The sequence below is a fragment of the Tachyglossus aculeatus genome, chromosome 21, assembly GCF_015852505.1.
Source record: "Tachyglossus aculeatus isolate mTacAcu1 chromosome 21, mTacAcu1.pri, whole genome shotgun sequence".
In the NCBI taxonomy this organism is placed as follows: domain Eukaryota; kingdom Metazoa; phylum Chordata; class Mammalia; order Monotremata; family Tachyglossidae; genus Tachyglossus; species Tachyglossus aculeatus.
The window spans coordinates 70,857,659-70,877,458 of record NC_052086.1 but is presented as its reverse complement, the minus strand read 5'-3'; the positions used below and the strand labels follow the sequence as shown (position 1 = coordinate 70,877,458).

General features: G+C 48.3%; 1 protein-coding gene across 2 annotated transcripts in view; it reads right to left on the bottom strand.

Annotated features, from left to right (window-relative positions):
* Window positions 1–5,726: 5,726 nt before the first annotated feature.
* The window catches only part of ABCC6 (ATP binding cassette subfamily C member 6), a 76,050-nt gene continuing 61,976 nt past the window's right edge, over window positions 5,727–19,800 (bottom strand). For both annotated transcript variants that reach the window (XM_038762866.1, XM_038762867.1), the window contains exons 27-31: window positions 17,724–17,870; window positions 17,325–17,483; window positions 14,882–15,048; window positions 10,839–11,033; window positions 5,727–6,332 (exon numbers count right to left, since the gene is read on the bottom strand). In XM_038762866.1, the coding sequence (XP_038618794.1) occupies window positions 6,224–6,332; window positions 10,839–11,033; window positions 14,882–15,048; window positions 17,325–17,483; window positions 17,724–17,870 (777 nt within the window). In that variant the 3' untranslated portion in view covers window positions 5,727–6,223. The remainder of the gene's footprint in view (window positions 6,333–10,838; window positions 11,034–14,881; window positions 15,049–17,324; window positions 17,484–17,723; window positions 17,871–19,800) is intronic.

The window sequence follows — 19,800 nt, the reverse complement described above, 5'->3', positions numbered from 1 at the left end:
GGGCTGGCTGGTCACAACTGTAAAAGCTCGTTTAACTTCACAGAGGTAAGACAAGTCCATCTTTTTTGCCCCCCTACATCACCCCAACCCCGAAGAAGGCAGGACCTGTGGGAAGCAGCGGGGCCAAGTGGATCGAGCCCCGGGGCCTGGGTTCTAATCCCGGCTCAGCCACTTGTCTGCTGTGGGACCTTGGGCAAGTCACCTCATTTTGAGACCGAACACCCCCACGTGAGCCGGGAATTGTGTCTGACCCGATTTGCTTGTAATAATAATAATGATGGTATTTGTTTCTAGACCGTGAGCCCACTGTTGGGTAGGGACCGTCTCTATATGTTGCCAACTTGTACTTCCCAAGCACTTAGTACAGTGCTCTGTACACAGTAAGCGCTCAATAAATACGATTGAATATTTGTTAAGCACATACTATGTGCAAAGCACTGTTCTAAGCGCTGGAGGATACAAGGTGATCAGGTTGTCCCACGGGGGGCTCACAATCTTCATCCCCATTTTACAGATGAGGTAACTGAGGCAAAGAGAAGTGACTTGTCAAAAGTCACACAGCTGATAAGTGGTGGAGCTGGGATTAGAATCCATGACCTTTGTACCCACCCCAGCGCTTAGTACAGTGCCTGGCACATAGTAAGTGCTTAACACATACCATTAGAAGGGGTCTTGCTTGTCCTGGTGAGTACTTAACCCTGTGAAACTGGGCAGGCAGCATCCCCTGAGCACAAACTCATGTCTTTTGCTAAAATAATAATAATGGCATTTATTAAGCGCTTACTATGTGCAAAGCACTGTTCTAGGTAACAGTATGGTGGTGCACTGTGGGAAGGGGATGTGTCTGTTATATTGTACTCTCCCAAGCGCTTAGAACAGTGCTTTGCACATAGTAAGCGCTTAACAAATGCCATTATATTATTACAGTCCTCTGCACACAGTAAGCGCTCAGTAAATACAAGTGACTGACTGGCATGGGCACCACCAGGATGCGAGAGTTACTGGACAGACCTTTCAACAAAGTGTGCTGTGGTGCTTCTTTCCAGCCGGTCTGGAGGAGGGAGGATTGTCCCAACCGGGTTTGGGAGGTAGCAGGATGATGAGCCGGAGGGGAGCGTTAATATTCCGGAGGCACAGGTTCACTGGCCCCTCGCCCAGGAACCCAGCCACGTCACAGAGGGTGACCGCTGAACGTGCCAGGCTGGACTCCGCTGGCTCCCGATTCACCATACGTTAGGCTCTGGGAGGGGGCTCGGCTGGTCTTGAGTGTCTGTTGGTCAGGTTGCCAAATGGGCAGCTGGAAAGGGAAACTTTGGGGTTCTTTCCTTCCCAGCAGTAGAGTGGCAGCTAAAATGTGAGAGGGAGGGAGAAGAGAGGGCAGAGGAGGAGGAGAGAAAAGGGAAGAGGGAGAGAGAAGAAGAAAGGAGGGGGAGAGAAAAGGGAAGAGGTAGAGGAGAAAAGAAGAGGGAAAAGGAGAAGAAGAAAGGGAGAGAAGAGAGGAGGAGGTGAGAAGGGAAGAGGGGGAGGAGAAAGGAAGAGGGAAGAGGAGACGAAGAAAGGGGGAGAGGAGGGGAGAGGAGGAGGAGGGAAAGGGAGAGGAGAAAAGAAGAGAAGAATGGGGGAGAGGAGGAGGAGAGAAAAGGGGAGAGGAGAAAAGAGGGAAGATGAGAAGAAGAAAGGAGAGAAGGGGAGAGGAGGAGAGAAAAGGGAAGAGGGAGAGGAGAAGAAGAAAGGAGGGGGAGAGAAGAGGGGAGAGGAGGAGGAGGGAAAAGGGAAGAGCGGGAGAGGAGAAAAGAAGAGGGAAGAGGAGAAGAAGAGAGGAGGAGAAGAGGGGAGAGGAGAAAAGAGGGAAAAGGAGAAGAAGAAAGGAGGGGGAGATAAGGGGAGAGGAGGAGAAAAGAGGGAAGAGAAGAAAGGAGAAGAGGAGGAGAGAAAAGAAGAGGGAAGAGGAGAAGAAGAGGGAAGAGGAGAAGAAGAGAGGAGGAGAAGAGAAAAGGGAAGAGTGGGAGAGGAGAAGAAGAAAGGAAGGGGAGAAGAGAAGGAGAATATTGCTTGCTAGCTAGGCCAGTATTGTGTTCCACAGGGTGAGCTAGCCCGGTACTGAGTGTGAAAATGCTCTTGACACTGGCCCTCCAATAAGCAGTGAACCCACCCCCGGGGAGATCTGGTGTTGTAACTGCCGTGGAAGCTGGTTTCATGATGCACTTCACTAGGGCAAGAGAAAGCTAGTTCTAGTCCTGGCTCCGCCACTTGTCTGATGTGTGACTTGGGGAAGTCACTTCATTGCTCTGTGCCTCAGTTACCTTATCTGTAAAAGGGTATTATGACTCTGAGCCCCATCTGGGACACGGACTGTGTCCAACCCGATTACCTCGTATATCCCCCTCTAGACTGTAAGCTTGTTGTGTGGAAGGAATGTGTCTGTTATATTGTTCTCTCCCGAGCGCTTAGTTCAGTGCTTTGCATACAGCAAGCACTCAATAAATACTATTGAATGAATGAATCTACCCCAACACTTAGAACAGTGCCTGGCACATAGTAAGTGCTTAACTAATAGCATAAAAAAAAAAAGCCACAGCCCCATGATGCCACCCTTAATGGGTTTCCACATTCTCACTTTACCTGAGCGAGGAGGGCGAACAAAACACATGATTTTGGTGGGTTTCCCCAGAATCCTCATTGCGCTACTGAGCAAGAGGGTGTTGGCTTGTTCGAAAAAATAAGAGCAATTTGGCGCAGAGCAGTGGCGGATGGGTGGTGGAGGGGTGAAAGTATTAAGCTCTCAGCCCATACCTGGGGTCCCAACCCTAGGAGTGGCAGGCTGTACACCCCGACAGATGTCAGTCACTTGGGCCTCTCGGGTCGTTACCCATCTCCCTGACACCTCTCAGAAGCCCCTCCTGATTCCTGGAGCTCTGCATGAGCCAGAAATCCCTAAGCCAGCCCAGGTCCTGCCATTTCAGACAAGTCCGGGCCTAAGCTAAACTAAAAATGCACCCGGGCTAAACATAAAATTTCTTGGGTCTCACCTTCAGGCGACACTGCAGTTGTCCCCCAGGCTGCTGGGAGTTATCGTCCCAGTTGCCCCGGCTATTTACAGACGAGGTAACTGAGGCCCAGTTCTCCTTCTCCTCTCCCCTCTCTTCTCTCTCCCCCTCCTTTCTTCTTCTCCTCTTCCCTCTTCTTTTCTCCTCCCCCCTTCCCTTTTCTCTCCTCCTCCTCTCCCCTCTCTTCTCTCCCCCTCCTTTCTTCTCCTCTTCCCTCTACTTTTCTCCTCCCCCCTTCCCTTTTCTCTCCTCCTCCTCTCCCCTCTCTTCTCTCCGCCTCCTTTCTTCTTCTCCTCTTCCCTCTCTTTTCTCCTCTCCCCGTCCCTTTTCTCTCCTCCTTCTCTCCCCTCTCTTCTCTCCCCCTCCTTTCTTCTTCTCCTCTTCCCTCTTCTTTTCTCCTCTCCCCTCTTCTTTTCTCCTCTCCCCCTCTTCCCTTTTCTCTCCTCCTCCTCTCCCTTCTTTTCTCTCCCCCTCCTTTCTTCTCCTCTTCCCTCTTCTTTTCTCCTCTCCCCCCTTCCCTTTTCTCTCCTCCTCCTCTCCCTTCTTTTCTCTCCCCCTCCTTTCTTCTCCTCTTCCCTCTTCTTTTCTCCTCTCCCCCTCTTCCCTTTTCTCTCCTCCTCCTCTCCCGTCTCTTCTCTCCCCCTCCTTTCTTCTTCTCCTCTTCCCTTTCCACCCACATGGGTGCATGGCCCTGAAATCAAGCCATTTCTCGTTGGGTCCAGACTTGCTTCTAGACTGGAAGATCTCAGCTGCCTCAGTGCACAAGCCCATCCCCTCCACCCATAGCCTGATATAATAATAATAATAATTGTGATATTTTTTAAGTGGTTATGATGTGCCAGGAAGTGTTTTTTTTAATGGCATTTGTTAAGCACTTACTCTGTGCCAAGCACTTTTCTAAGCGCTGGGGGGGATACATGGTAATCAGGTTGTCCCACATGGGGCTCACAGTCTTAATCCCCATTTTCCAGTTGAGGTAACTGAGGCCCAGAGAAGTGAAGTGACTTGCCCAAAGTCACACAGCTGACAATTGGCGGAGCTGGGATTAGAACCCATGACCTCTGACTCCCAAGCTCGGGCTCTTTCCATTGAGCCACACTGCTTCTCCAAGTCACTGCTTAGTGTCCTAAGCACTGGGGTAGATGCCAGATAGTCGGGTTGGGCACAGTCCCTGTCCAGCAATATGGCTCACAGTCTTAATCCCCACTTTACAGGTGAGGGAACTGAGGCACACAGAAGGGAAGTGACTTGCCCAAGGTCACATAGCCGACAAGCGGATATGGACTAATTCCAGGTTCGTAGGGTGTCTCCTAGGGATCCATTTGGAGATGGTTTGGTGTTTGCCCGATCTGATCCCTGAGACGCAGGAAACATGAGCCAGTCTGGGGCTCAGTAGGGGGAAGCAGCGTGGCTCAGTGGAAAGAGCCCGGGTTTTGGAGTCAGAGTTCATGGGTTCGAATCCCGGCTCTACCAATTGTCAGCTGTGTGACTTCGGGCAAGTCACTTCACTTCTCTGAGCCTCAGTTCCCTCATCTGTAAAACGGGGATTAAGATTGTGATCATCTTGTAACCTCCCCAGCGCTTGGAACAGTGCTTTGCACATAGTAAGCGCTTAATAAATGCCATCATTATTATTATTATTACCCGTGCAGAACTGTACCCGCCCTCAACCCTGGCTCTAGGACATGAATCACACTCTTAATTTGGCCCCGGCCTTCAGCGTCCCGTCAGCTTTCCCATTGTCCGTCTCCTTTGCAATGGCCTAATCAGTCTCCGTTTGGATGTTCCTGAGAAGAGAGCAGCATGGCCTAGTGGGTAGAGCCCGGACCTGGGATTCAGAAGGGCCTGGGTTCTAGTCCTGGCTCTGCCACTTGTCTGCTGCGTGACCTTGGGCAAGTCACTTGATTTCTCTGGGCCTCAGTTCTCTCATCTGTAAAATGGGGATTAAGACTGGGAGCCCCATATGCGACAGGGGCCCGATTTGCTTATATCCCTCCCAGTGCTCAGTAGAGTGCCTGGCGCATAATAAGCACTTAAAAAATACCATAATCGTTATTATCAGCAGCACTCCTTATCTTCTCGGGCTGGACTTTTAGACTGTGAGCCCACTGTTGGGTAGGGACTGTCTCTATATGTTGCCAATTTGTACTTCCCAAGCGCTTAGTACAGTGCTCTGCACATGGTAAGCGCTCAATAAATACGATTGATGATGATGGTGGAATCCCGGGAGGCGTTGTGCGAGGCCTCTGTTCTCTGACCTGGGTTTATCTGTGGAGAATCTAAGCCACTCCGGGGGAAGCGAGCACTGGGCCCTCAGTTGGCACTCTGCCCCACCAAGACGGTGCTGAAGCCAACAATTACGCATCCATTGTGTCCTCCTGTCACCTGGCCCCTTCCCCCAGCCCTGGAGGCTGCCCCTGGACATGGAACCCCCCCACAAGCTCAGGAGATCTGAGTTCCGATCCTGCCTCCGCCACTTCCTTCCTCGCCGAGTCGCTTAACTTATCTCTGCCTCAGTTTCCCCAAATATCCAATGTTCTCCCTCCCTCTTTGACTGTGAGTCCCACGTTGGACCAGGACTGTGTCCAACCTGATTATCTCGCATCTGCCCCAGTGCTCGGTACGGTGCTTGACACATAGTAAGCGCCCCAATACCACTGTTATTCAGGAAAGCCTAGGAGCCGTTAACGGGGGAGAATTTATTCCCTGTTGAGCTCTCTGGAGTAGAGGCAGGAGTTCCGTTCACCTGGAAACTCACGTCCTCTCCCAGTGGCTGCCGGGTCACCTCCATGGAGCCGGGGCTGAGGAGGACCTATTATGCTCCCCCTTGGCCTGGATAAAACATCCCCCAGAGGGGAACCTCCCCAGTCGGAGAGATGTGGCAGTGACGCCCGCAACTCGGATGAATCCAGAGCCGTCCCCGCGGCCAAGTCTTTTTGGCTTAAAGGATCGGGCTCGGCCACCGATCACAGAAGCCGTTCTGAGCCCGACGTGAAGACTGAACCTCCGAAGCGGGAAGACGGTGATGGTTTCCCAAGGAGTTGGCGGCCATTTGGGGGTTTCACCGGGGAATCTGGACCGAATCCCTTGAGATTCCACCCAGTGAGCCCTCATCCACTGGATCCCAGGGCGGATCCCGACCCCTCTTGGCCCGCGGTCGGGCCGCCGGCTCGCCGTCAGACCAGGCCGGACTCCTCAGCCAGTCTGTAGAACAGTCCCTTCCGCCTCAGCAGCTGGGCCGGAGAGTCAAATTCGACCACCTGTCCGTCGTCCATGACCAACACCCTGAGGACGGAAGCAAAACAGAGGGACGCCATCAGTGCAGAGCTGCAACGGCCTAAGGGAAATAATAATAATAATAATAGCTGCGGTATTTAAGTGCTCTCTATGTGAATAATAATAATAATAATAGTTATGGTATTTAAGTGCTTTCAGGGTGCCAGGCACTGTGCTAAGTGCTGCGGTGGCGGGGCTCGTACTCTCAAATCCTATTTCCCAGAGAAGCAGCATGGCTCAGTGGAAAGAGCCCGGGCTTTGGAGTCAGAGGTCGTGGGTTCAAATCCCGGCTCCGCCACTTAGCTGTGTGACTTTGGCCAAGTCACTTCACTTCTCTGGGCCTCAGTTCCCTCATCTGGAAAATGGGGATGAAAGACTGTGAGCCCCCCGGGGGGCAACCTGATCACCTTTTAACCTCCCCAGAGTTTAGAGCAGTGCTTTGCACATAGTAAGCGCTTAATAAATGCCATTATTATTATTATTATTATGAGGTAACTGAGGCACAGAGAAGTGAAGTGACTTGCCTAAGGTCACACAGCACCCAAGTGGTGGAGCCAGGGATTAGAACCCCTGACCTTCTCCCTTTCAGGTCTGTGCTGTATCCACTATGCCATGCTGCTTCTCTAAGCCAGCCAGGAAAAGCTGGGGCTGGGATCGGAGCCCGGGCAGGCAGCGGTGGGAAGTTTTTCCTCCTGAAACTAAATCTTTCTTGCCCCCTGGGTAGGGAAACACACACTGGCGAGCGTGTTGTAGTTCCTACTCCCTCCTGCCACTTAAAACCACAATAATAATAATTAGTGACTCAGTGCTAAGTGCTGTGGCACAGGACAACCAAATTGGACTGTCTCACATGGGGTTTCAGTCAGTCAGTCAATCGTATTTATTGAGCGCTTACTGTGTGCAGAGCACTGTACTAAGTGCTTGGGAAGTACAAGTTGGCAACATATAGAGACAGTCCCTACCCAACAGTGGGCTCACAGTCTAAAAGGGGGAGACAGAGAACAAAACCAAACATACTAACAAAATAAAGTAAATAGAATAGATATGTACAAGTAAAATAAATAAATAGAGTAATAAATATGTACAAACATATATACAGGTGCTGTGGGGAAGGGAAGGAGGTAAGATGGGGGAAATGGAGAGGGGGATGAGGGGGAGAGGAAGGAAGCCCTTAGCATAGTGCTCTGCTTAATCAATGCTGAGTAAATACCATTGTTTCCTTGATTGTTTTCTCACTATTTGTGTAAACAAGCCTGGGTCCAATTTTCCCTTAATCGTTTGCAAATTTTAGTAGTTTATGAAGTGGTGTTTAAGATAAGGCAAGGAGGTTTAGATAATTCCAACAGGGGTCTGCTGCTTCCTCCCCCAGGATCACAGGTCCTCCAGGCAGGAAGCCCCTTTCCATAGTGGTTTCCATAGGGTTTGCTGCCACCACCACAGACACACCTGCCTCTCCCTGCCCTGGTGTGCTGAATGCCTGCTTTTACAATCTTCAGACCCCTGGGGAGCTTGGAACTCCAGCTGTTGGTTTGGATCAGTGTGAGGGGGAAAAGGAAAAGGGGGGTTTGCAGTCTGAGGGAGGAAGAATTATTTTATGCTCATTAATAATAATAATGATGGCATTTATTAAGCGCTTACTACTTGCAAAGCACTGTCCTAAACGCTAGGGAGGGGGGGCTCACATGTCTTAATCCCCATAGAGAAGCAGCATGGCTCAGTGGAAAGAGCCCGGGCTTTGGAGTCAGAGGTCATGGGTTCAAACTCCGGCTCCGCCGATTGTCAGCTGTGTGACTCTGGGCAAGCCACTTAACTTCTCTGGGCCTCAGTTCCCTCATCTGTAAAATGGGGATTAAGACTGTGAGCCTGCCGTGGGACAACCTGATCACCTTGTAACCTCCCCAGTGCTTAGAACAGTGCTTTGCACATAGTAAGCACTTAATAAACGCCATCATTATTATATTACAGATGAGGTAACTGAGGCCCAGAGAAGTGAAGTGACTTGCCCAAAGTCACACAGCTGACAATTGGTGGAGCCGGGATTTGAACCCACGACTTCTGACTCCAAAGCCCGGGCTCTTTCCACGGAGCCACGCTGCTTCTCATTCCTTCTCATTGCGGGCAGGGAATGTTGTATTGGACTCTCCCAAGCCCTTGGTAGGGTGCTCTGCGCACAGTAAGTGCTCAGTAAACACCATTAATTGATTAGCCTCATTTTACTGATGAGGGAACTGTGACACCCAGGGATTAAGTGACTCGCCCAAGGTCATACGGCAGGTAAGTGGCAGGGCCGGAATTAGAACCCAGGTCTCCTGACTTTTAGTCCTGTTCTCTTTCCGTTGGTTCTGCTGCCTTACTGCCTTTGGATGCCCCGGGGCGTGTCCTGAACCAACCGGATGGTTCTGAGGAGAATGTATTAGTGATAATAATTATTATTGTGGCATTTAAGTGTTTACCCTGTGCCAAGCACTACTAAGCCCTGGGGTGGGTTTGATATAAAAGGATCAGATACAGTCCTTGCCTGGCATGGGGCTTACAGTCTGAGGGAATAATAATAATAATAATAATAATAATAATAATAATAATAATAATAATAACAGCATTTATTAAGCGCTTACTATGTGCAAAGCACTGTTCTAAGCACTGGGGAGGTTACAAGGTGATCAGGCTGTCCCACGGGGGGCTCACAGTCTTAATCCCCATTTTACAGATGAGGTCACTGAGACACAGAGAAGTGAAGTGACTTGCCCAAAGTCACACAGCTGACAATTGGCAGGGCTGGGATTTGAACCCATGACCTCTGACTCCAAAGCCCCCGCTCTTTCCACTGAGCCACGCTGACTTGCCCAAAGTCACACAGCTGACAATCTGCGGAGGCGGGATTTGAACCCATGACCTCTGACTCCAAAGCCCGGGCTCTTTCCACTGAGCCACGCAAGCATTTCATCCCCATTTTACAAATAATAATAATGATGGCATTTATTAAGCACTTACTATTTGCAAAGCACTGTTCTAAGCGTTGGGGAGGTTACAAGGTGATCAGGTTGTCCCACGGGGGGCTCACAGTCTTAACCCCCATTTTACAGATGAGGTAACTGAGGCCCAGAGAACCCAAAGTCACACAGCTGGCACTTGGTGGAGCGGGGATTTGTACATATTTACTATTCTATTTATTTTATTTTGTTAATATATTTTGTTGTCTGTCTCTCCCTTCTAGACTGTGAGCCCGCTGTTGGGTAGGGACTGTCTCTATATGTTGCCAACTTGGACTACCCAAGCGCTTAGTACAGTGCTCTGCACACAGTAAGCGCTCAGTAAATTCATTCATTCATTCAATCGTATTTATTGAGTGCTTACTGTGTGCTGAGCACGGTACTAAGCGCTTGGGAAGGACAAGTTGGCGACATATAGAGACGGTCCCTACCCAACAGCGGGCTCACAGTCTAGAAGGGGGAGACAGACAACAAAACATATTAACAAAATAAAATAAATAGAATAAATATGCACAAATAAAATAGAGTAATAAATTCATACATTCAATCATTCAATCGTATTTACTGAGCGCTTACTGTGTGCAGAGCACTGACCTAAGCGCTTAGGAAGGACAAGTTGGTGACATATAGAGACGGTCCCTACCCAACAGTGGGATCACAGTCTAGAAGGGGGAGACAGACAACAAAACAAAACGTATTAACAAAATAAAATAAATAGAATAAACCTGCACCAATAAAATAGAGTAATAAATTCATACAAACATTCATTCATTCATTCAATTGTATTTATTGAGTGTTTACTGTGCGCAGAGCACTGTACTAAGCGCTTGGGAAGGATAAGTTGGCAACATATAGAGACAGTCCCTAACCAACAGTGGGCTCACAGTCTAGAAGTGGGAGACAGAACAAAACAAAACATATAAATAAAATAAATATGCACAAATAAAATAGAGTAATAAATTCATACATTCATTCATTCATCCATTCAATCGTATTTATTGAGCGCTTACTGTGTGCAGAGCACTGTACTAAGCACTTGGGAAGGACAAGTTGGCGACATAGAGACGGTCCCTACCCAATAGTGGGCTCACAGTCTAGAAGGGGGAGACAGACAACAAAACAAAACATATTAATGAAATAGAATAAATCTGCACAAATAAAACAGAGTAATAAATTCATACAAAGAGATACATATATACAGGTGCTGTGGAGAGGGGAAGGAGGTAAGGTGAGGGGGAGAGGAAGGAGAGGGCTCAGTCTGAGAAGGCCTCCTGGAGGAGGTGAGCTCTCAGTAAGGCCTTGAAGGGAATCAGTATGATTGAATGACTGAATTTGAACCCATGACCACCGACTCCAAAGCCCGGGCTCTTTCCACTGAGCCCCGCTGCTCCTCTAATGAGGCACAGAGAAGTGAAGCGACTCTTCCGAGGTCACACAGCAGGCAGTTGGCCCCCAAACCTGCGCTCTGTCCCCAAGGAGGTCAGAGACAGAGTGGGGTTCGGCAGGCCCGATAAGTAGTTATCACCTGTCGCAGTCCATGACCGTGTTGAGGCGGTGGGCTATGGTGAGGACCGTGCAGTTGGCAAACTGGGTCCTCAAGGTGGCCTGGATCTGGAGGTCCGTCTGGGGGTCCACCGCCGCCGTGGCTTCGTCCAGGACGAGGATCTTGGTCTTCCGGAGCAGCGCCCTGGCCAGGCACAGGAGCTGCTTCTGGCCCACGCTGCAAGTAACGGGGAGGCCGGTGAAGGGAGCATTCAGGTCCTCATTCATTCATTCATTCATTCAATCGTATTTATTGAGCGCTTACTGTGTGCAGAGCACTGGACTAAGCTCTGGGGAAGTCACCCACCCTCTGTTCCCACCCTCCCGCTAACGAGTTCCCACTAGAGAAACAGCCTGGGCCCCCGGCCCATGTTGATCCGGTCCTCAATCAATCAATCAATCAATCATATTTATTGAGCACTTACTGTGTGCAGAGCACTGTACTAAGCGCTTGGGAAGTCCAAGTTGGCAACATATAGAGACGGTCCCTACCCGACAGCGGGCTCACAGTCTAGAAGACCTCACCCACCCTCTGTTCCCACCCTCCCGCTAATGAGTTCCCACTAGAGAAACAGCCTGGACCCCCGGCCCGTGTTGATCCGGTCCTCAATCGATCAATCAATCGTATTCATTGAGCGCTTACTGTGTGCAGAGCACTGTACTAAGCGCTTGGGAAGTCCAAGTTGGCAACATATGGAGACGGTCTCTACCCGACAGCGGGCTCACAGTCTAGAAGACCTCACCCACCCTCTGTTCCCACCCTCCCACTAACGAGTTCCCACTAGAGAAACAGCCTGGGCCCCCAGCCCGTGTTGATCCAGTCCTCAATCAATCAATCAATCGTATTTATTGAGCGCTTACTGTATGCAGAGCACTGTACTAAGCGCTTGGGAAGTCCAAGTTGGCAACATATAGAGACGGTCCCTACCCGACAGTGGGCTCACAGTCTAGAAGACCTCACCCACCCTCTCTTCCCACCCTCCCGCTAACAAGTTCCCACTAGAGAAACAGCCTGGGCCCCCGGCCCATGTTGATCCGGTCCTCAATCAATCAATCAATCGTATTTATTGAGCGCTTACTGTGTGCAGAGCGCTGTACTAAGCACTTGGGGAGTACAAGTTGGGCAATTAAGACTCAGCCCCACGTGGGACAACCTGATTACCTGGTATCTACCCCAGGGCTTAGATCATTCATTCATTCAATCGTATTTATTGAGCGCTTACTGTGTGCAGAGCACTGGACTAAGCGCTTGGGAAGTCCAAGTTGGCAACATATAGAGACGGTCCCTACCCAACAGCGGGCTCACAGTCTAGAAGGGGGAGACAGAGAACAAAACAAAACATATTCACAAAATAAAATAAATAGAATATGTACAAGTAAAATAAATAGAGTAATAAATATGTACAAACATATAGCAAGTGCTTAACAAATGCCATCATCATGTACGCTTTGGAGAGTACACCATTACAGAGTCGGTGGACACATTCCCCTGTATATGTATATCACCTGTATATATGTATATCAACTTGTACTTCCCAAGCGCTTAGTACAGTGCTCTGCACACAGGAAGTGCTCAATAAATACGATTGATTGATTGCTCTGCACACAGTAAGCACTCAAATACGATTGAATATCACCTGTATATATGTATTTTCACCTGTATATGATTGAATGAATATCACCTGTATATATACACCTGTATATATGTATATATGTTTGTATGTATTTATTACTCTATATTATTTGTACATATTTATTCTATTTATGTTATTTTGTTAATATGTTTTGTTTTGATGTCTCTCTCCCCCCTTCTAGACTGTGAGCCTGCTGTTGGGAAGGGACCGTCTCTACATGTTGCCGACTTGGACTTCCCAGGCGCTTAGTTCAGTGCTCTGCACACAGTAAGTGCTCAATAAATACGATTGATTGATTAATTGATTGCTCTGCACACAGTAAGTGCTCAATAAATACAATTGAATGTATATCACCTGTATATATGTATATTCACCTGTATACGATTGAATGAATATCACCTGTATATATGTATATTCACCTATATATATGTATACATGTTTGTACGTATTTATTAGTCTATTTTATTTGTACATTTTTATTCTATTTATTTTATGTTGTTAATATGTTTTGTTTTGTTCTCTGTCTCCCCCTTCTAGACTGTGAGCCCACTGTTGGGAAGGGACCGTCTCTATATGTTGCCGACTTGGACTTCCCAGGCGCTTAGTCCAGTGCTCTGCACACAGTGAGTGCTCAATAAATATGATTGATTGATTGATCAATCTGACAGATAATGACTCTCCCCGCCTTCGAAGCCTTATCGAAGACACATCTCCTCCAAGAGGCCTTCCCTGACTCAGCCCTCCTTTCCTCTTCTCCCAGCAGTGTGGCTTAGCGGACGGAGCCCGGGGTTGGGAATCAGAGGTTGTGGGTTCAAATCCCTGCTCCTTCACTTATCAGCTGTGTGACTTGGGACAAATCACTTAACTTCTCTGTGCCTCAGTTACCTCATCTGTAAAATGGGGATTAAGACTGTGAGCAATTCATTCATTCATTCAATCGTATTTATTGAGCTCTTACTGTGAGCGCTTGGGCAGTACAAGTTGGGCAATTAAGACTCTTCCCCATGTAGGACAACCAGATTACCTTGTATCTACCCCAGCACTTAGAACAGTGCTTGGCACATAGTAAGCGCGTCACAAATACCATCATCACTCCCTTCTGTGTCGCCCTGACTTGCTCCCTTTATTCATCCCCCCTCGCAGCCCCATAGCACTTATGTACATATCTATAATTTATTTATATTAATGTCTGTCTCCCCATCATGACTGTAAGCTCATTGTGGGCAAGGAATGGGTCCGTTTATTGTTTGTTATACTGTACTTTCCCAAGAACCTAGTACAGTGCTCCGCGCATAGTGAGTGCTCAATAGATACCTGTATATATGTTTGTACATATTTATTACTCTATTTTATTTGTACATATCTATTCTATTTATTTTATTTTGTTACTTTGTTTTGTTTTGTTGTCTCTCTCCCCCCTTCTAGACTGTGAGCCCACTGTTGGGTAGGGACCGTCTCTATATGTCCCCAACTTGCACTTCCCAAGCGCTTAGTACAGTGCTGTGCACACAGTAAGTGCTCAATAAATGCGACTGAATGAATGAATGAATGGACACGATCGACTGACTGAATGAGCATTCAGTCTAGAGGGAAAGACAGGAATAGAAATCAATTATGGATACATACATAAGTGGGGCTGAGGGAAGGGTGAATAAAGGGGGCAAATCCAAGCGCGAGTGAATCATCCCCCCCGCCTTACCTCCTTCCCTTCCCCACAGCACCTGTATATATTTATATATGTTTGTACGTATTTATTACTCTATTTATTTATTTTACTTGTACATATCTATTCTATTTATTTTATTTTGTTAATATGTTTTGTTTTGTTCTCTGTCTCCCCCTTCTAGACTGTGAGCCCGCTGTTGGATAGGGACCGTCTCTATATGTCCCCAACTTGTACTTCCCAAGCGCTTAGCCCAGTGCTCTGCACACAGTAAGCGCTTAATAAATACGATTGAATGAATGAATGAATAGATACGATTGACTGACTGAATGAGCATTCAGTCTAGAGGGAAAGACAGACAGGTATAGAAATCAATTATGGATACGTACGTAAGTGGGGCTGAGGGAAGGGTGAATAAAGGGGGCAAATCCAAGCGCAAGAGCGAATCATCCCCCCGCCTTACCTCCTTTCCTTCCCCACAGCACCTGTATATATGTATATATGTTTGTACGTATTTATTACTCTGTTTATTTTACTTGTACATATCTATTCTACTTATTTTATTTTGTTAATATGTTTTGTTTTGTTGTCTGTCTCCCCCTTCTAGACTGTGAGCCCGCTGTCGGGTAGGGACCGTCTCTATATGTTGCCGATTTATACTTCCCAAGCGCTTAGTCCAGTGCTCTGCACCCAGTAAGCGCTCAATAAATACGATGGATTGATCCTCACCTCACGTTCTCTCCTTGGTCCGAGCAGACGTGGTCCAGGCGGCCGGGCAGGTCTGTGATGAAGGCCTTGAGCTGAACCAGCTCCAGGGCTGTCCAGATGTCGCCGTCGGGATGTTCGTGCAGGAGATCGAGATTCATCCTCAGGGAGCCGGGGAACAAAATGGGATCCTAGAAATAGAGGGTAAAGGCAAGAGGAGGAGCCCCCCCCCCCCTCCCCCAGCCATCAATCAATCAATCAATCACCCTAGACTGTAGACTGTAAACTCATTATGGGCAGGGAACGTGCCTAATTCTGTTGTACTCTCCCAAGCACTTAGTATAGTAATCTGCACATAGTTAGCGCTCCATAAATGCCATTAGTTAAATCACTTAACTTCTCTGTGCCTCAGTTCCCTCATCTGTAAAATGGGGATTTTTTTTATAGCATTTATTAAGCACTTACTATGTGCAAAGCACTGTTCTAAGTGCCGGGGAGGTTACAAGGTGATCAGGTTGTCCCACGGGGGGCTCACAGTCTTCATCCTCCCCCTTTTAGACTGTGAGCCCACTGTTGGGTAGGGACTGTCTCTATGTGATGCCAATTTGTACTTCCCAAGCGCTTAGTACAGTGCTCTGCACATAGTAAGCGCTCAATAAATACGATTGATTGATTGATTGATTGATTCATCCCCATTTTACAGATGAGGTAACTGAGGCACAGAGAAGTTAAGTGGCTTGCCCAAGGTCACACAGCTGACAAGTGGGGGAGACGGGATTTGAACCCATGACCCGTGAGCCCCACGTGGGACAACCTGATTGTCTTGTTTCCCCCCAAAGCACTTAGAACAGTGCTTGGCACAAATGGAGGCCTTCCCAGACTGAGCCTCCTCCCCCTCCCTATCCCCCCCGCCTTACCTCCTTCCCCTCCCCACAGCACCTGTATATATGTATATATGTTTGTATGGATTTATTACTCTATTTTATTTGTACATATTCATTTTATTTTGTTAATATGTTTTATTTTGTTGTCTGTCTCCCCCTTCTAGACTGTGAGCCCGCTGTTGGGTAGGGACCGTCTCTACATGTTGCCAACTTGGACTTCCCAAGCGCTTAGTACAGTGCTCTGCACACAGTAAGAATGAATGGATGAATGAACAAATACCACCATTATTACTAAAGAAGCATCATGGCTCAGTGGAAAGAGCCCGGGCTTTGGAGTCAGAGGTCATGGGTTCAAATCCCGGCTCCGCCACTTGTCAGCTGTGTGACTTTGGGCAAGTCACTTCACTTCTCTGTGCCTCAGTTACCTCCTCTGGAAAATGGGGATTAAGTCTGTGAGCCCCACGTGGGACAACTTGATTACCTTGTATCTACCCCAGCGCTTAGAACAGTGCTTGCACATAGTAAGTGCTTAATAAATGCCATCATTATTACTATTATTATTACTATTACTACTGAGAGCTCACCTCCTCCAGGAGGCCTTCCCAGACTGAGTCCCCTCCTTCCTCTCCCCCCATCCCCCCGCCTTACCTCCTTCCCCTCCCCACAGCACCTGTATATATGTTTGTACAGATTTATTACTCTATTTTACTTGTACATATTTATTCTATTTATTTTATTTGGTTTTTATGCTTTGTCTTGTTGTCTGTCTCCCCCTTCTAGACTGTGAGCCTGCTGTTGGGTAGGGGCCGTCTCTAGATGTTGCAAACTTGCCCAAGCACTTAGAATGGTGCTTTGCACATAATAAGTGCTTAATAAATGCCATCATTATTATTATTATTATTACTATTATTATTATTCTCAGGGTCCTGCCCTTAGCCAGCTCTCCCATCAACCCTTCAGCAACCCCAGGTTCCCCAGTATGCACCTGTCAGCCCAGGGCTTTCCCCAGACCGCTCCTTCCGCCCCTTCCCCCCTTCAGAGAAGCAGCGTGGCTCAGTGGAAAGAGCCCGGGCTTTGGAGTCAGAGGTCACGGGTTCAAATCCCGGCTCCACCAACTGTCAACTGTGTGACTTTGGGCAAGTCACTTCTCTGTGTCTCAGTTACCTCATCTGTAAAATGGAGATTAAAAGTGTGAGGCCCACATGGGACCCCCTGATTACCCCGTATCTACCCCAGCGCTTAGAGCAGTGCTTGGCCCATAGTAAGTGCTTAACAAATACCAACATCATCATCCCCCCTTCAGAGAAGCAGCGTGGCTCAGTGGAAAGAGCCCGGGCTTTGGAGTCAGAGGTCACGGGTTCAAACCCCGGCTCCGCCAATTGTCAGCTGTGTGACTCTGGGCAAGTCACTTCACTTCTCTGGGCCTCAGTTCCCTCATCTGTAAAATGGGGATTAAGACTGTGAGGCCCCCGTGGGACAACCTGAGCACCTTGTAACCTCCCCAGCATTTAGAACGGTGTTTTGCATATAGTAAGCGCTTAATAAATGCCATTATTATTATTATTATTATTCTCCGACAGTACCTGGGGGAGTATGGTGATTTTGGATCTGAGATGGTGGAGCCCAATCTGGGCGATGTTGACCCCGTCGATCCGGATACATCCCTCCGCAGCCTCGAAGAGCCTCAACAGGCCGACGGCTAGGGACGATTTCCCGGCCCCGGTCCTGCCCACGATGCCAACCTGGAGAAAGGAGGTCGGCGAATGATCCGGCGCTCTGCCTCACTCCAGGGAGCCGCCACCCCTTTCAGGCTGGACATCTTGAGCGGATCTCACCGGGAAAGATGCCCTAAAAGCCCAACGGCCCCAGCGAGCCGAGGCCGGAACCGCCCCATGGAGAGATAAGGCCCAAAGATGCTCGATCTTGGATCCGAGGACCTCGGAGGGAGATACCGGCTGCCCCTGGCTGTTTGGCCAGCGTACCTTCTCCCGAGGCAAGATGGTCACGGTTACGTCCCTCAAAGCCAGTGCCAGCCCGGCTCGATACCGGAGACCGTAGTTCTGGAACTCAATCCGTCCCTCATCGGGCCACGTCTTGGGCAATGGCGAGCTGGCCACGGTCCAGGGAGCCTAACCGGGAAAGAAATGGTGAGAGGGGAGGAAGACTATGTTGGAAGGTCCCTGAGGGTGGTGATCTTGTCTACTACCTCTGCTGTACTATTTCCCAGGCGCTTAGTACAGCGCTCTGACCAAAGTCAATGCCGTTGATTGAGAAGCAGCACGATCTAGTGGAAAAGAGAACGGTCCTGGGGGTCAGAAGACCCGCGTTCTAATCCCGGTTCTGCCTCTTCCCTTCAGTGTGACTGTGGCTAGGTCACCTAACTTCTCTGTGCCCCAGTTTCCTCAATCAATCAATCAATCGTATTTATTAAGCGCTTACTTTGTGCAGAGCACTGTACTAAGCGCTTGGGAAGTACAAGTTGGCAACATATAGAGACAGTCCCTACCCAAAAGTGGGCTGCTCTGCACACATGTGTGCTCTCTCCCCCTCCTTCCCCTCCCCATCCCCCCCGCCTTACCTCCTTCCCCTCCCCACGGCACCTGTATATATGCATGTATGCATTTATTACTCTATTTTATTTGTACATATTTATTCTATTTATTTTATTTAGTTAATATGTTTTGTTTTGTTGTCTGTCTCCCCCTTCTAGACCGTGAGCCCACTGTTGGGTAGGGGACCGTCTCTATATGTTGCCAACTTGTACTTCCCAAGCGCTTAGTTCAGTGCCCCGCACACAGTAAGCGCTCAATAAATACGATTGAATGAATGAATGTGTAAGATAATAATAATAATAATAACAATGTTGGCATTTATTAAGCGCTTACTATGTGCAAAGCACTGTTCTAAGCGCTGGGGGGCATACAAAGTGATCAGGTTGTCCCACGTGGGGTTCACAGTCTTAATCCCCATTTTACAGATGAGGTAACTGAGGCTCAGCAGACATGTGGCAGAGCCGGGATACGAACCCATCACCTCCGATTCCAAATTAATCAATCAATCAATCGATCGTATTTATCATCATCATCATCATCAATCTTATTTATTGAGCGCTTACTGTGTGCAGAGCACTGTACTAAGCGCTTGGGAAGAACAAGTTGGCAACATATAGAGACAGTCCCTACCCAACAGTGGGCTCACAGTCTAAAAGGGGGAGATAGAGAACAAAACCAAACACACTAACAAAATAAAATAAATAGAATAGATAGGTACAAGTAAAATAAATAAATAAATAAATAGAGTAATAAATATGTACAAACATATATGCATATATACAGGTGCTTTGGGGAAGGGAAGGAGGTAAGATGGGGGGGATGGAGAGGTGGACGAGGGGGAGAGGAGCTCGTGCTCTTTCCACTGAGCCACGCTGCTTCTCTAGATGAGGATTACATACTTGTCCTCCCCTCTACTTAGACAAGGCAGAGGGATGGTGTCTGACCCGATAAACTTTTGTCTACCCCAGCACTGAAAACCATGCTTGACACATAGTAAGCACTTGACAAATATTATTATTATCTGCTGGGTGACCTTGGGCTAGCCATTTCACTTCTCTGGGCCTCAGTTACCTGATCGGTAAAATGCGGATTGAGACCGTGAGCCCCACGTGGGACAGGGATTGTGTCCAACCCGATTGGCTTGTATCCACCAACTCTGTTATAGTGTACTCTCCCCAGCGCTTAACACAGTGCCTGATTATGGTACGGATACCATTATTATTATTATTATTAGTGGTGGAGGGGTCCCCTCAGACTATGGGGTCATTTTGCCCCTTAGGGAGGCAGCCCTGACTGGGAAGGAATGAACACAGCAATCGGAGGTTGAGAGCGCACAGCGAGGTCTTCAGTTACCTTCGTGGGTCAAAGACCCACTTAGTGTAATCCATCAATTAATCAGTGGTATTTATTGAGCACTTGCCGTGTGCAGGGCACTATACGAAGCGCTGGGGAGAGTACACTGGGGACAGAGGATGTCAGCTTCGTGGATAATATGGAGTAAATACTA